The sequence below is a fragment of the Haliaeetus albicilla genome, chromosome 1 (assembly GCF_947461875.1).
Source record: "Haliaeetus albicilla chromosome 1, bHalAlb1.1, whole genome shotgun sequence".
Lineage (NCBI taxonomy): Eukaryota > Metazoa > Chordata > Aves > Accipitriformes > Accipitridae > Haliaeetus > Haliaeetus albicilla.
The window spans coordinates 44,459,088-44,473,119 of NC_091483.1; the positions used below are offsets into that span (position 1 = coordinate 44,459,088).

At 34.6% G+C, this 14,032-nt stretch overlaps 1 protein-coding gene across 6 annotated transcripts in view; it reads left to right on the forward strand.

Moving 5' to 3' along the window:
- Positions 1-13,447, forward strand: part of CEP44 (centrosomal protein 44) — a 15,890-nt gene extending 2,443 nt beyond the window's left edge. For 4 of the 6 annotated variants that reach the window (XM_069787237.1, XM_069787211.1, XM_069787219.1 and 1 more), the window contains exons 2-11: positions 1,135-1,281; positions 1,894-2,041; positions 3,028-3,174; positions 4,127-4,234; positions 5,658-5,789; positions 6,166-6,375; positions 10,011-10,080; positions 12,020-12,147; positions 12,407-12,444; positions 13,246-13,447. In XM_069787237.1, coding sequence (XP_069643338.1) covers positions 1,193-1,281; positions 1,894-2,041; positions 3,028-3,174; positions 4,127-4,234; positions 5,658-5,789; positions 6,166-6,375; positions 10,011-10,080; positions 12,020-12,147; positions 12,407-12,444; positions 13,246-13,303 — 1,128 coding nt within the window. In that variant the 5' untranslated portion in view covers positions 1,135-1,192 and the 3' untranslated portion in view covers positions 13,304-13,447. The remainder of the gene's footprint in view (positions 1-1,134; positions 1,282-1,893; positions 2,042-3,027; positions 3,175-4,126; positions 4,235-5,657; positions 5,790-6,165; positions 6,376-10,010; positions 10,081-12,019; positions 12,148-12,406; positions 12,445-13,245) is intronic. The other 2 variants (XM_069787247.1, XM_069787254.1) reach the window with 2 other exon arrangements.
- The last annotated feature ends 585 nt before the right edge of the window (positions 13,448-14,032 follow it).

Genomic DNA, 14,032 nt, shown 5'->3' on the forward strand with positions numbered 1-14,032 from the left:
TGGAGAAAAGCTAATATTGGTTGTTTATAAACAAACAGTTGCAAGATACAGCAAATAGTACTTATAAGCTGTGTCTAAATATAAAGGTATTTTTAAGCAATGGAGTGAGGGACAAGGTTTTTTAAGATAATTGCTAGTACTGATATTTGAAGGTACTGTTTCAGGTGTTTCATTTTACTGTCTGCCAGCCAGGTGGAGTTGCCAGTATTCTTCCTCCATTTGAGAATTTACTAATCAGTTCTGTGTGGTAAAACGTATTAAAAGTGTGAGCTTCCTGTACTTACTTATCCCCTTGATAGATCTAAAAACTGGTTTGGATGATGGTTATTTCATGCTTTGCTGATTCTCTTTTGTTTTGTTCCCCCTCCCCTTTATTTTTTTTTTTTTCTTTCTTTCTTGCAATCTTCAGTTTCCTTTTCCTTGCAGGATAGTTCTGCAGGGAGAAAGTCACCTTTTTGTAGTTTATACTGAGTCCCTAGATGAGTCTCTTGCTTCTGTGAAGCAAAGCCCTCAATAAATAAAAAGCAGGTTCTCAACTTATGTGTTACAATGTAGAAGTTAAATGGAGACCTTTTGGTTATCATCCCAATAAACTTGCACCTATTTTGAAATATTTAGGCAGTCTGTTATCCCTTCCCCCTAAACAATTTTAAGTGTATTTAATGGATCATCTAAATAGAGAAGTATTGTCTGTGATGAGTTGCTAGTCCTGTCTTCTGACGCTTACACATCCACACATTGCTCTGTTGGCCAGTGAGATTGGGGCCAGGTGAAGAAAAGAATAAGCAGCAGTTTTCACTGCTTATGGAGTCTCTGCTCCTTTGAAACCGTGAAGAAACTTGTTTTCACTCAGTTTTAGTGGATTTAGCCAGACCTAAATTCTTAATATGCTTTCAGATATCTTTATCTTTAAAGATCTTTAGTAGTTGATCAGATTGAGGATTACTACTTGATCCTATTTAGAATGCACGAAGATGATGGCTGATATTAATTGGCATCGAGCCGTAGCTCTGTGCTGTGTTGTAACACTTTGGAAATAGTAGTGTCTAGAAAACAGGAGCAGAAACCTTTGAATTTCAGTGATAATTCTATTGCATTTTGTAACTTTTATGTACATAATTTTTTTTTTTTAAGGAGAATGTACTATATTACATTTATTTCATAATCTGAAAGAAGAATAGCGTTTGGAATAATGGCAACAGGAGACCTAAAAGGAAGTTTAAGAAAAATAGAACAAGGACTTCGCTTGTTAAATTATCCAAGAGATGTGGATTATACAGTGTAAGTGGCAGTGTGACTAAATTTATACTAATACTTGATGACAGCAGGATATGTAAACAAGATATGTATAAATATTAGCATTGCACCCAGTGATGAGTAAGCAAAGTATATGTCTGTGGGAAGTTGGGGTTTGATACATGTGAACTGGAAGATAAAAGGATGCAGTTTTGCTATTCTGAGCAATCCTTAGAATAATCCTGAAGTGTATCACTATCTTGTTCTTCTTTCTTCTGCTGTTTTTCTCTTTTCTTTGATTAATCTCTCACCTTTATAATTTCTTTGTAAGTGCTAGCAAAACTTTCTTCGGAAATTTCATCCTGTAAAGATTAAAAAACCCAAGATGTTGAATGTTGAGATGGGAATGCTGGTGGGCTTTAGACCTGACAATGTTAAAATTATATGAGGATCACAAAAGTTGTTTTGAGCATTTTACAGATAACAGTCAAGACTGCTGAATGAGAGATGCCTGGAAAAAAAACCATAAAATGAAGGAGATACTTGGATATAATATGCTGGCTATATTAAAACACCTTTCAAGTTAGATGTTTGAATTCATGCGATGAAAGGCTTTTGTTATTTTCTGCTGTGTAAAATACTTTTGTTTCTCAATAGGTTAGTAAAGGGTGATCCAGCTGCATTTTTACCTATCATCAGCTATTCTTTTACATCTTTTTCAACTTACATAGCAGAACTTTTGGTAAAGTGCAACGTGGAACTCACAGCAAAGAGTGACTTGCGTTTTATTGAAGCTATTTATAAGGTATGTGTCTTCATGTTCTTTGCAGAAGAGACACAGTTTTGAGTATGGCCTCATAAAAATTAAGCATTTAGTTTGAGTTTTACTAGAAAGTGCAAAAAATTTTTGGCAATGAACATGAATTGTAATTCTGTTAGGATTTAAGATGAGTAGTAAGCAACTGTGTGGCAAGTCTTTAGATTTTAATGAAAATAAGGATGGATGTTTTTAGCCAAATCTCAATTTTGAAACAATTGCAGAAACAGTAATATTATTGTTTTACGTTAGTTTTGAAGAATACCAAAATATTTATTACACAGTAAGTTTTATAGAAGTGACCTTAAGAAATCATAAGCAGGAAAAAAAAAAATCACAGCAAACTTTAATAATTGTAATGAAAGGACAATTAAGAAATACAGCTATTTTAAAACACTATGCCATATCAATATATAAAGTCCAATACTTAACAGTTGATGAATTGGAATAAAATTCTTAACTGAATGAAAATAATCTTGAGCTATCCTTAAAAATATCCATAAGCACATTTTTATAAAAGGTAGGTTGATGTATTAATGAATACTAGCTTATTCAGACTAGTTTTCCATCTGAGGAGGACAGAGGCTCATTTACAAAGAGGGTCTTTGGGAGCCTTACTTAGCCTTCTGATGCGTTTGCTGAGATTAATACAACTGTTTATTGTGTGTTCACTTTGGAAAGTTTTTGTTTAACTTTTTAAATATTAATGTCTACAGTAATTTATTTCATGAATCTTAAGACTGTGAGTTAAACTTTACAAGAGTGATGTGAATGAAATATTTCTAGAAGAGGTATGTTTAAAGTCTAGTTAGAAGAACCAGCTGAGAGTATATAAATAACCAAATGAGAAAAGGTTTAACTGCTGAAGTGCAGAATGAAAGAAAAGATTGTAGAAAAATAACCTGAGCATGCCATTTCTGCAGCAAATTGCCTGGTGATTTTTGAAAGTGAAATAAACTCTTACTTTGTTGCAGCTTCTTCGAGATCAATTTCAATATAAACCAATTTTAACAAAGCAGCAGTTTCTTCAGTTTGGCTTTGCAGAAAGAAAAATGCAGATTGTTTGTGACATTATCAACTGTGTGGTGAAAAAACATAAAGAATTAAGTAACTCAAATAAGGTACTGATTAAATGGTAACTTTATTATAAGATAAGTTTCTTTTGACGTGCTTGCTGCAGGTAGAAGCTGAAGACCTGTTTATTTGAAAATGCAACTTTGCTGATGGTCAAAATAAGGGGAAGTTAGTATGAAGTTCCACTGTAAGATGCTTGAGTACTATCAGGTACACAAAAGACACGAAGCTGCAAATGCTTCATAGTATAAATAAAAAAATAGAATGAAGATAAATCTGGTATTTGGTATCTTTACATAAGTGATATATTTTCTTTTACACTTCTTGACATAGTGAATGTTTATTTAACTCAATAGACTTTGCAGGTAGATTTAAAAACAAAGCAAACTCCTCTGATATGTTGAAGTTCTGGTAACATTTAATTTAAGCATGACACTTGTTTGTATTTCGGTGGTATACATCTCAAATCTGGTTGTTTTCGTTAATCATATTTGTTTTACGTTGTTAAGGCATTTTTTTATTGGTTTATTCTGTGTATCAATCTGTGCTTTAATAGAAGGAATTTTCAGTCTTCGTATTTTACAGGATTTTGTTTCGTTTGAGTTTATAACAAGTCTTCAGGACTTCTGTATACTTCATTTGTCACTTTTGGGGGCATAACTACGTATTTTTTGTATTTGTCTTTCAACTCTGGTGCAACTTGTCTTTTCTATTTTTGACCAGCTTTGATGCAGCCTTGCGTAGGCATTAATGAGTTTATGAATACGGCATTAACTTCCAGATCTGTTTTTTCTGTAAATTAGGGTCATACTTAATTTTTTTTTTTGACATTATTGTACTGCAGAGGTTTAAATGAGTTTGTCCCATGCAATATTCCTGCCTGTTAATGATGGCAGGAATGGGGTGTGTCATCCTGTCCCCTTGTTGTCCATCTCTGCGCCCCCCCCCCCCATATTCCTGTGCTAGAAGCATAATTATTTTTTTTTCTTCACTTGGAAGGTTAAATCCCAAACGAGGAAAAAACTCAGATCTTTTAAATATGAAGTATGGTCAAATTGTGATAATGTCCTTGCTGATCCTAGTGGCAGTGATCTGAATTCCAAACAGGTATGAAAATAGTTTTTATGTTTTGTGTCTAAAGGTTAATCTCATTTGTAGCAAGTCAGGCTCTTTCTGGAATATGTGCTTTCATTTAGGTTTTAATGCTTGATCAGACTAGGTTTGTGTTTTGTTTTGTGGGTTTTTTTTCTCCCAACATGTGGTTGATGGAAATAATAGCTGAAATACAAAGGATATTGCTTCTCTCTTTTCTGAGTAGTTGATCTCAAAGTCTTGGTGGTAATGATCTAGTACTGTCATTTGCTGTTTGAATTGTATCAAACAGAGGGCAGCAATGAAAATGAAGATACAATTGGAAAAAGCATATACATCCTGTTTGGAGATTGAAGTGTGTTTGGCCTAACATTGCAGTGCTTTCAACATAGCTTTCAAAAAGCTTTTTGTTATTTTGTCTGAATGTGTTCAACAAGATTTCTTAACATAGTATTCCTCTTGGCTTTGGTTTTACAAGAGTAACACTTGATTTTATGCGCTATGCTACTCTTGACCTGTGGAGGACACGGCTTTCCTAGTATTTTTCTGCTAAAAGGTTGCGAACTAAAATTGCACAAAACTTTTAGGACTGTGACTGCCCATTAAATGTTGGTGACTTCTATTTAGAAGGAAAATGCTGCTTGTAGCAGTGAGGAAAACTTCACAAAGAAAATATTTGGAATGATTTATCTGGCGCTTCTGGTTGTTGAATAGTAGAACTGAATGGGGATATATGTGAGTGTATTCTCTAGAAGAGAGTTTTAGCTTCACTAAAATGTCTAGGAATCTGGAAGTGTTTAAGGTGCTGCACAAAACTAGTAATTGTGGGTTCTTAATCATTAGGTAATTTATTTTGTTTTGTGGCAGGTAGTGACCATAGAACTTGATCCATGTGGAAAGAAAGGCAAAATTTGTCTCATACTTTGTTCTCTCTAAGGGAAGCATTCAAAGGAAATTAAATGTGTAGCTAGTAGGGCTATTTTGCTGACAGTTGTCAAGGAAAAGAGAGAGTTCTAATCTTCCTAGTTAAACTTTTGTTTCTCAATGTTTGAGTGGCGGTTTTGATGTCTATACATATGTTAAAACATGCAGTGAGATTCATACGTCCTGAACCACACTTAGAAATCTAACAATGCTTACAATAAGAGAGGACATTAATACCTTCATTACTGTTTATGGAAGGGAACCAAGGTACACAGTACATATGGTAAAGTGTGTGCATATTTGTTTTACAGCTCTTTCTTGTCTATGTGATTTTTTTAAATTAAGCTGCCTGCTGTTGCTTTCTGTGTTTTGCAGCTAGTTGGGATAAGATTGTCAGATATAAATACTAAAATGATAGGTCTTTTGTGTCAGTTACTTGGCTGATGAATTGAAATGTTCTTGTAATGAATAACACCAGTGATTTATTTATTTATTTTTTTAACATACTCAAAAGAAGCCTCAAGTAGAACGGCACTCAGGAAATGAAGTTAATGGTGACCTTCATCCACTACCCCTTCCAGCACAGGGAGGTAATGAAGAGGAATTGTACCTAGACCGTGATGTTGTGGAAGTTAAATGTGAACAAGTAAGAACTTTTATTTTAAGATGCTGTCTGTATTCTTAACTTTTCTTACAGGGCTTTTCTAAAGGGATAAAGGTTTTAAGAAGATAGCTGCTCCTTAAGTATAACTAATTGCTATGTAATAAATATATTGAAAAAGTTGAAAAAAAGTCAGTTAAATTGTACTGTCCTTTCAAGAACCAGTTCTGTCAACAGTTTCTTTTAAAAGCTGAGTTCCATGAACAGGCATATTATGGCAATTCTGAAAGAAAAATAATTTTCTAATGTAGCAGAATGTGGTTACTGAACTTGAGGAAGATTACACTTAATTTCATTGATCAAATGATAAATTATATCTGTTTTGAAATTAGGGGAAATGTGTTCTTAACCATATTTTCAGGTCATAGAAGATAATTCTCAGATTGAGTTCCTAAAGAGTCAGCTTGCTGATTGCCAGGAAAAGCTTCATAAGCTAGATTGGATGGAAGATAAACTATGTGTTCTAGAAGAGAAACTGAAAGGAAAGGTGATCATAGATGAGAAGGACTGGAATAACTTGTTGAGTCGAGTTTTGCTTCTTGAAACAGAACTTTTGTTGCAATCCAAAAAGGTATGTCAACTTCTGTTTTTCTTCTCTAAGAAAAGTTACCCAGACACAATGTTGTCAGCCTGTTTCTGCTCTTCCTGCCTCCTGATGTATAATTTTTCACTATTTTTAAAGGCGTGATCCGATGGAATTGCTGTTTATGGAGTTGGTGGTATTTTTCTCTTAACTGTTAAGTTCTGTTTTTTTTCTCATGCTCTGTGAAGCAAAGCTCTCAATTGGAAATTGTTTTCTTGCAGGTACAGCAGGTATAGCTAAGTCTATTTTCATTCGTAATGACTGTGTATGTTTTTATTTCCTAGCAAACTTGTAGAAGGAAGCTTCTGAAGACTCTTAATTATGCTGTCTTTGAAAGCGTAATGTTTCTCTAATTGAAAGTTTCATGATGTTAGTGACACATTTAAGGGTTTCCTTATTCTGGTCTGCATTATTCTGGATTTCTTATACTGGTCTGTAAATGTTGTTGCTGTTGATACAGTTGAATATCTATTTTTTTAATTCTCCAAACTCTAATCAGATACGGATATTCCCCTTGGAAGACTAAGTCTTCATTCTGTATAACTATCGTTGACACAAATAGATGGCTAGCTCAATGGAAAATACAAGGTGAATGGAAAAGTTGATTCTTATTTTAGTCCTATTCTTAGTTTGTGGCTCTTTGAAATTTCTAGCCTAATCAATGGTCTTTCTCCTTTTTGCAATCCCCTCCCCTCCCTATTTCTTGTCCATGACATTAGTTGCATTTTTAAATGCGTGAAAGTGCTACAGTTGTAATGTGGCCACATTTGTCATATTTGTCAGAGTAAATCAAGTATTTTGTTGCATTAAGACTTTATGCTATTTTTCATGCTGTTGAAAGGTCCTTGTATACACATTGTATCATTTCATGTATGTACACATGTAAATATTTTGAGATGCAGTGAACCATAGCATCAGTTCTGTGATCACATGCTTAATTACAAAGTGTATTTGCATGTGTATCTTGTGTATCCTTCAAATGCTGTCAGATGCTTTCCAGAAGTTGAAAACTCTTGTGGAAAATAGTTGATCAGTGTTGCATTTTTCTCTGTAGTTGTGAAAATGTTGAATTTACTTGTAACGAGGAGCTTTGTGTGTGTGGCTGGCCTTGTGTTGTGGTTTGACCCCAGCCAGCAACTAAGCACTGCATAGCCGCTTGCTCACTCCCCCACCCTCGCCTCTGGTGGGATGGGGGAGAGAATCAGAAGAGTAAAAGTGAGAAAACTCCTGAGTTGAGATAAGGACAGTTTAATAGGTAAAGCAAAAGCTGCACATGCAAGCAAAGCAAAACAAGGAATTCTTTCACCAATTCCCATCGGCAGGCAGGTGTTCAGCCATCTCCAGGAAAGCAGGGCTCCATCACATGTAACGGTGACTTGGGAAGACAAATGCCGTCACTTCAGTCGTCCTCCCCCTTCCTCATTCTTCCCCCAGCTTTATATGCTGAGCATGACATCATACGATCTGGAACATCCCTTGGGTCAGTTGGGGTCAGCTGTCCCAGCTGTGTCACCTCCCAACTTCTTGTGCACCGCCAGCCTACTTGGTGATGGGGTGGGGTGAGAAGCAGAAGAGGCCTTGGCTCTATGTAAGCTCTGCTCAGCTGTAATGAAAACATCTCAGTATTATCAACACTGTTTTCAGCACAAATCCAAAACATAGCCCCATACCAGCTACTATAAAGAAAATTAACGTTACCCAGCCAAAACCAGCACACCCTGCAAATTTGAAAATGTCACTGATACTTGTATACAAGATGTTTTTTTCTGTGTGCCTTGAAAGTGTGCTAGTTATGCAAAGTCTTGAAATGGAGAAGTGTTCACACTGATCACGAGGTCATTTATAAAGGCTGTAGCTCAAATGATAAGGATTGACATTCTTAATCACTTTTTTTAAACAGTTTCAGGTCAGTAATGGCTTGAGTGATTTACCATTTGAAATCAATTTCTTATGGATATTGTAATTTAATTATCAATGGACATGTATCCAAATAACACCACCAATGATACTGTTTTCTTCTGCTAGCAGTCTCAAGAAGCCTTCAGCTGAACAGCCATAGACAATTTTCTTCCTCTTTCAAGTATATTCTTTTCAAGAGATCGTTGTTGCATTTGTGACGGTAGCAGCATGGGAAAGCTTGTGTTTCAGACTAGGCTGCTGCTTTTATTTCTGTAAATTTGGTTTATTATTATTTCAGTAACATGTTTATTGCTGTTCTTCAAAGGTTTGGAATAGTGTTTGGAAAATACTTAACATCAATATCACTCAAATATTTCCAGTAAGATAATTATATTTCTGTGCTGCATGTTACTAAAAGCAGTCATCTGCAGAGACAAGTTTGAATGTAGTTTGTGTGTGGCATTGTTGCTTGTCTTTTTTCAAAGCAAAATAAGCTGGTTTTTATATTTAAAAAAAAAAAAAGTCTTCAAAACCCTAACTTTTTTGCAGTAGGCATTTGAAAACCGCAAGGAAATAATCCTTTAGGCCAGAGAATTGCTGCTTCTTTGTTTCATGAGATTCCATCCAAGTTGTGCTTCACAGATAGAGAAGCAATTCAGAATTACTCGTTTCTTCTTACTCTTGCATTTTTCAGGAAACTTTTGGCATCTAGCCAACATAGCAGGAGCACTCGAAGATCTGTCTTGCACTGCTGCCAAAGTAGCAGCAGCTGTGCATTTAGTTCTGGGAAAGTCTGAAAGCTACCAAATCCATTTCAATGAAAGGAATTGAGCAGAAGTAGTCAGTGCACATAACTTTTTTTTTTTTTTTTTTAAGAGGCATCCATTATTACAGTTTTTTCCAGCTTCTTCCCACACAATACCTACTATTTCTCCCTCATTCACTTATTTGGGTATAATATTCCGTTGTTAACTGATATAGTTACTCCAGTATATAAAGTGATATACTTTATCAGAGGTTGAGATTTCAAATCATAACGATAGCTCATTGGTGAAAAAAGTCTAGGTGTTTGAGTGTTGTTTTTTTTTAATTTTGAAATTAGAAAATTGCACTCAAAACCATTTATTGTTAGTACAATATTAATTTTTTTCCTTGTTTATGAACAGCCTTTTCTAAGCTAGATTGAGTTAAACTGAGAACCTTTCTTAAAAGAGCCCTCTCCCATTTAGGAGCCTGAGAAACTAGCTTAAAATAGGCTTTTGAATTCTAAGCATTTAAGTGGAATTAATTTCAGTTCATCTATAGGGTAATTTTTCTAGGACTGAGGAGCTGCATTCCTGAATATCAACCAGGAGTAGAAGGCATGCTTATTTTGTTAGGGTAATGGCAGCCAATGTCAAGATGTAATTGTTAGCACAGGCCAAGAACAGACTGATTGTTCATTCTACTCATACCTAAGTTATATGCACTATATTTGGACCTGGTTTTGAGCTGTTTACAAATGCAATATTGATGTTAAAAAAGGCCTTATTAAATGGACTAGTTTTTTAATGCAACATATGTATGGAAATTTTGGATTTTTTAGTCCTGTAGACATTTGTGCAGTGCCAACATACCTGGATGGTGTAGCAAATGCATACATAATTGTACTTAAATATACTTTTCTTCAGTCAAGATGATTTAAACAGGATGTATGGCTAAAATGCAGTAAACTTGTATTTCAGAGAGACTTACCTACAGAGTTTGGCAATGTAAGTCAAGAATGTACTTCTAGTAGGATTCCAGTTTCTCCTGGTGGGTATTAATGATTTTCTTTTTAATTAACATCATATGCTAAACACTTCTTGATGATCTTGACTAAAATCAGGGTTTTTATGTAGAGAATTGCAATTTAGTGACCTCTGAGTTTAAATGCATACTGCAAATTAGAAGTTAACCTGCTAGTTATTTCATGTTTGTAATTTATCCTTTAGAAGCTTTACTTTACTGAAATAGTTTTTAAAGCATTAATGAAAATATATAGCATAGTAATTAATAGTTACAAATAACTACTAAAAATCTCAAAGATGCAAATTTAATTAAGGTGCTCTAGCTAAAGCTGTGAAAAACAATGTTATCTGCAATTTAAAAAGTTATGTTTTAAAAATAAGCTATTCATAAGCACAAAAGGAATTATATTTGCTGTTACAGGTTTGTTATAATCAAAATAGTATCACATTTACGATGTTTTTTACTTTTACAATGGTGCTCAGGACAAATCATGGCTTTTTCATTATAATCCATTTTGTTTTTCACATCACTGTTGAACTTCTATAGTTTCATCCCTTTTGAAGCAGTTAGCAGCTATCTGTATAGCATTTTTGCTAAGCTTTCTTATTTTGAAGAGCAAGATGAAAATCTTTTTCTTCCATTTCCAACTTAATTTTGATAACATACAAGTAGTAAATGAAACCTCCTTAAGTGGGAAAGAAATTAAAAACGTTCCCCAGGCCATAAGTAATTCTTCTGTCTTCATCAATGGTAGCTCTTTAGCCCTTACCTTGTATCGTTGTCTTTATTAATTTGGCCTGTTTCCCCTATGGCAGCTGTTATTCCTACCACCAGTAGTAAGGAGGATATTCTATTTCCTATTCTCACTTATTAAGCATTTTTGTCCAGTGTTGGGCTGTTGTATTGAAATTAAAAGCGAATCTCAGTAATCCAGTTTCCATGGAAATTAGGAAGGCAGTTTCTTGGTTATGTCAAAGTTTGTTTTAATTTTGAAGTCTCAGAAATGGGACCTTCTTTTTACAGACCTTAGAAAGCTTGCAACGTTTACTTCCTTTCATAAATTTAGTGGTATGTTACTGACACTTGAGGACTTCATAGTCAGCAAGCAGGCTGATGGTCTTTAAAAGAGAATTTTCATATTTTCAGACTTCTAGAATTCTTCTGAATTTGTTATTCCTGTTTTTCTAAAGTATGAGTCAGGAAATTTTAGGCATACAAGTTACGTGGCCAGTCTTAACTCTTCTATCTGAGATGTACACCACTCAGAATGCTTTGATGCTCTTTTTGGTTGTAGTGCTCTTCAGGAATCAGAGCTGTACAGAAGAAACAATTTTTAATTTTAATTGAGTAAAAATAATTTAATATGGTTTTATGTACAGAATAGTGTAGCTAAACATGTTCCAAAGGTGGCCTTACTAAAAATAAGGGTATGGGAACACTTTTTTTCTAAGTATTAAATTCTCTTCCCTGACAATAGTACTCTAAAATTGCAAAGAGTATCAAAGCCTTCCCAAAGTAAAAGAAAAGTCTGTTTCTGCTGAATGGATGCTAAACCTGTCCCAAAAGGAGGAGAATTAGGGAAACAGCAAGAGATTGACACAAATTTTAAGCTAAGCAAGAAGGTGATGATTTTGTTTATATTTCTGCTGCTTATAAGACAGGTTACTTAGCAGAAATTAAAGACATGTTTGAACAGGCAGTTTACAATAAAAATAATGTAAACTACTTGAAATTATTATTACATATTTGACCCAGTCTGTTATACATAGTATACTGTACTTACCTTGTTTTAAGAAAATGAGAAACCTATTTTGGACCCTCACCAGTAGCTTTTCTTTTTCCCTCTCTAAACAATGCATTCTATTCTGTTATTACATACTGTAAATCAAGCTATTTGATAGCTGACCTTGCAATAAGAGAGCAAAAAGGCAAAGGTGACACAAAAATGAGTATTTCTCCATAGGTACAGAGAGGAAGGAAGAGATGCCAGAGAGTCTTCATCAGTGGTCTGGATACAGTTCACTATTATCCACAGACCCATCACCCAAAGCCATGACCATTAATTCTCATGATTTGACAGATGTTTCAAAGGTAAGTAAAACTGGCAAATGCTTAGGTGATTTCCTTTCTGAGGTCAAGAGAACAAGTAAGCATTAGTTTTAGTTGTTTATACTACTAGTGAAAAACAAGGAAACTGCAAAACTACATCTAGGCCTGTCTCATAAAAATCCTTTTGATATGTAAACAGTGCTTAAAGTCACATTTTCTCTATGAATTTTTCAGGTTGAAAGTCCATCTGAAGAATGTTAGCTTTGAAGAGTTCACTAACTTTGTTGCTTTTAAATTGCAGGAGACAACAAGACAAAGAATGGAAAGGATAAGTAAAATGTAAGTAATAGGAGAGGGCAGCAGGAATTCATTTCCCAGGAGGGAGTTGTACTGGACTAAGGCATATAGAGAACGTACATATGTGTTCCAAACCTCAAAGGTCTCTACATCAGGTGTGGCATTTCCTTATGACTCCACTGGATAATAAATCCACTTACAGTTCTGTATTTGTGGGATGAGTCACTGTTTTGGTTTCTAAAAGGCAATAGAAAGCATTCTTAATAGTATTAACTAGAGATTAAAGAGTGTTTAGAATCTGGTTGACAAAGAATAGGGATATTATTTATCTTCTGATAGGAATTCCCTGGTACTTGCAACTTTTCTTCCCGAAAAAATAACTACAATAGCTTAACTCTGTTGTTTATTGTTTAAGGAAAGGTTAAACCAATTTCAGCCTAATCATTGTGATAACTGTATTAAAGTATATTTGATACTAGTCCTGCAATCTGTAATGAAAGTTTTTTATGTAAGAAATATTTTTATTACACTTGAAGAGAAATGCATTCGTGTATAATGTTTCTTTAGCAAGAGATTTCTATTCTATAAGTACGGGGTCTGAAAAAAGCTGTAGTCTTTTTTGTGATTTAATTCTGTTGTGTGGGTTACTTGATATGGGGTTTTTTGATATGTGGTAGACGTTTAAAATGCAAACCAATTGCAGAGGAAAAGGGGGGATGAGAGGAAGCCTAAGGTTTCATGCTGCTTGTTAGTATTTTGGATTCATTAGAAAGTTAAAGGCAAGTCAGCTATTTCTTACTGTATTTTAGTAAGTGTGTGTGTGTAAAAAAAATTTATTTTCAGAATTGAAGAAACCTCAGAATTGTTGAAAACATCAAGCAACACCTCTGAGAAGACCTGAAAGCACAGGTTTTCAGACCTGGTCCCTGTAGACTTATGGATATCAGAACTAATATGTATGTTTGTACAGCGTTAAATTTTTAATATATCAAATTTGTTATGATCACCAGTCCTTTTATTCCTTTGAATAAATATTTTTCTCTAATGCATCTGTGTATTGATTTTCCTCCCCTTGGCCCCAATTTTTTGTTTTAAAAACTGTTCGAATAGCTTCTTCTCTGCCCCCCTCCCCTTGCTTTTGTAAAGTGAAGTCATTACAGCAGTGTATTTTTGTGTTGACATTTGTTAGCAGTGTGCTAAGTAATATGTGTTTTAAAGTGCAGGCTTGAGGACTGTGGTTTACATCCTGTTGGAAACATTCCAGCTGGGACTTGCATATTACACCCAAGAGGCTTTCTTACATACCATCTTACCATCTGTACTGTTGAATAAGTCTTAATGAAAACTTAAATACACAATTTCAAATATGTACCTTTTTTGCTGGTTTTTTTTTTTAATATAAATTTTCATGCTGAGCCAGAGAGCACCAACACATTATGGTTTCCATTAACACTGACAAAGTGAGGGTCAGTTTGATCCTAAACACTAAAATGTGCAACTAAGTCCACAGACTTGACTGCAAGAGATGTGTTGAGTGTTTTAGAGCTCTTACCCAACACATTTTAAGACCAGCAGCACAGATGGAGACCATCCAGTATACAAAGATACACAACTTTTTTATGATTTGAAG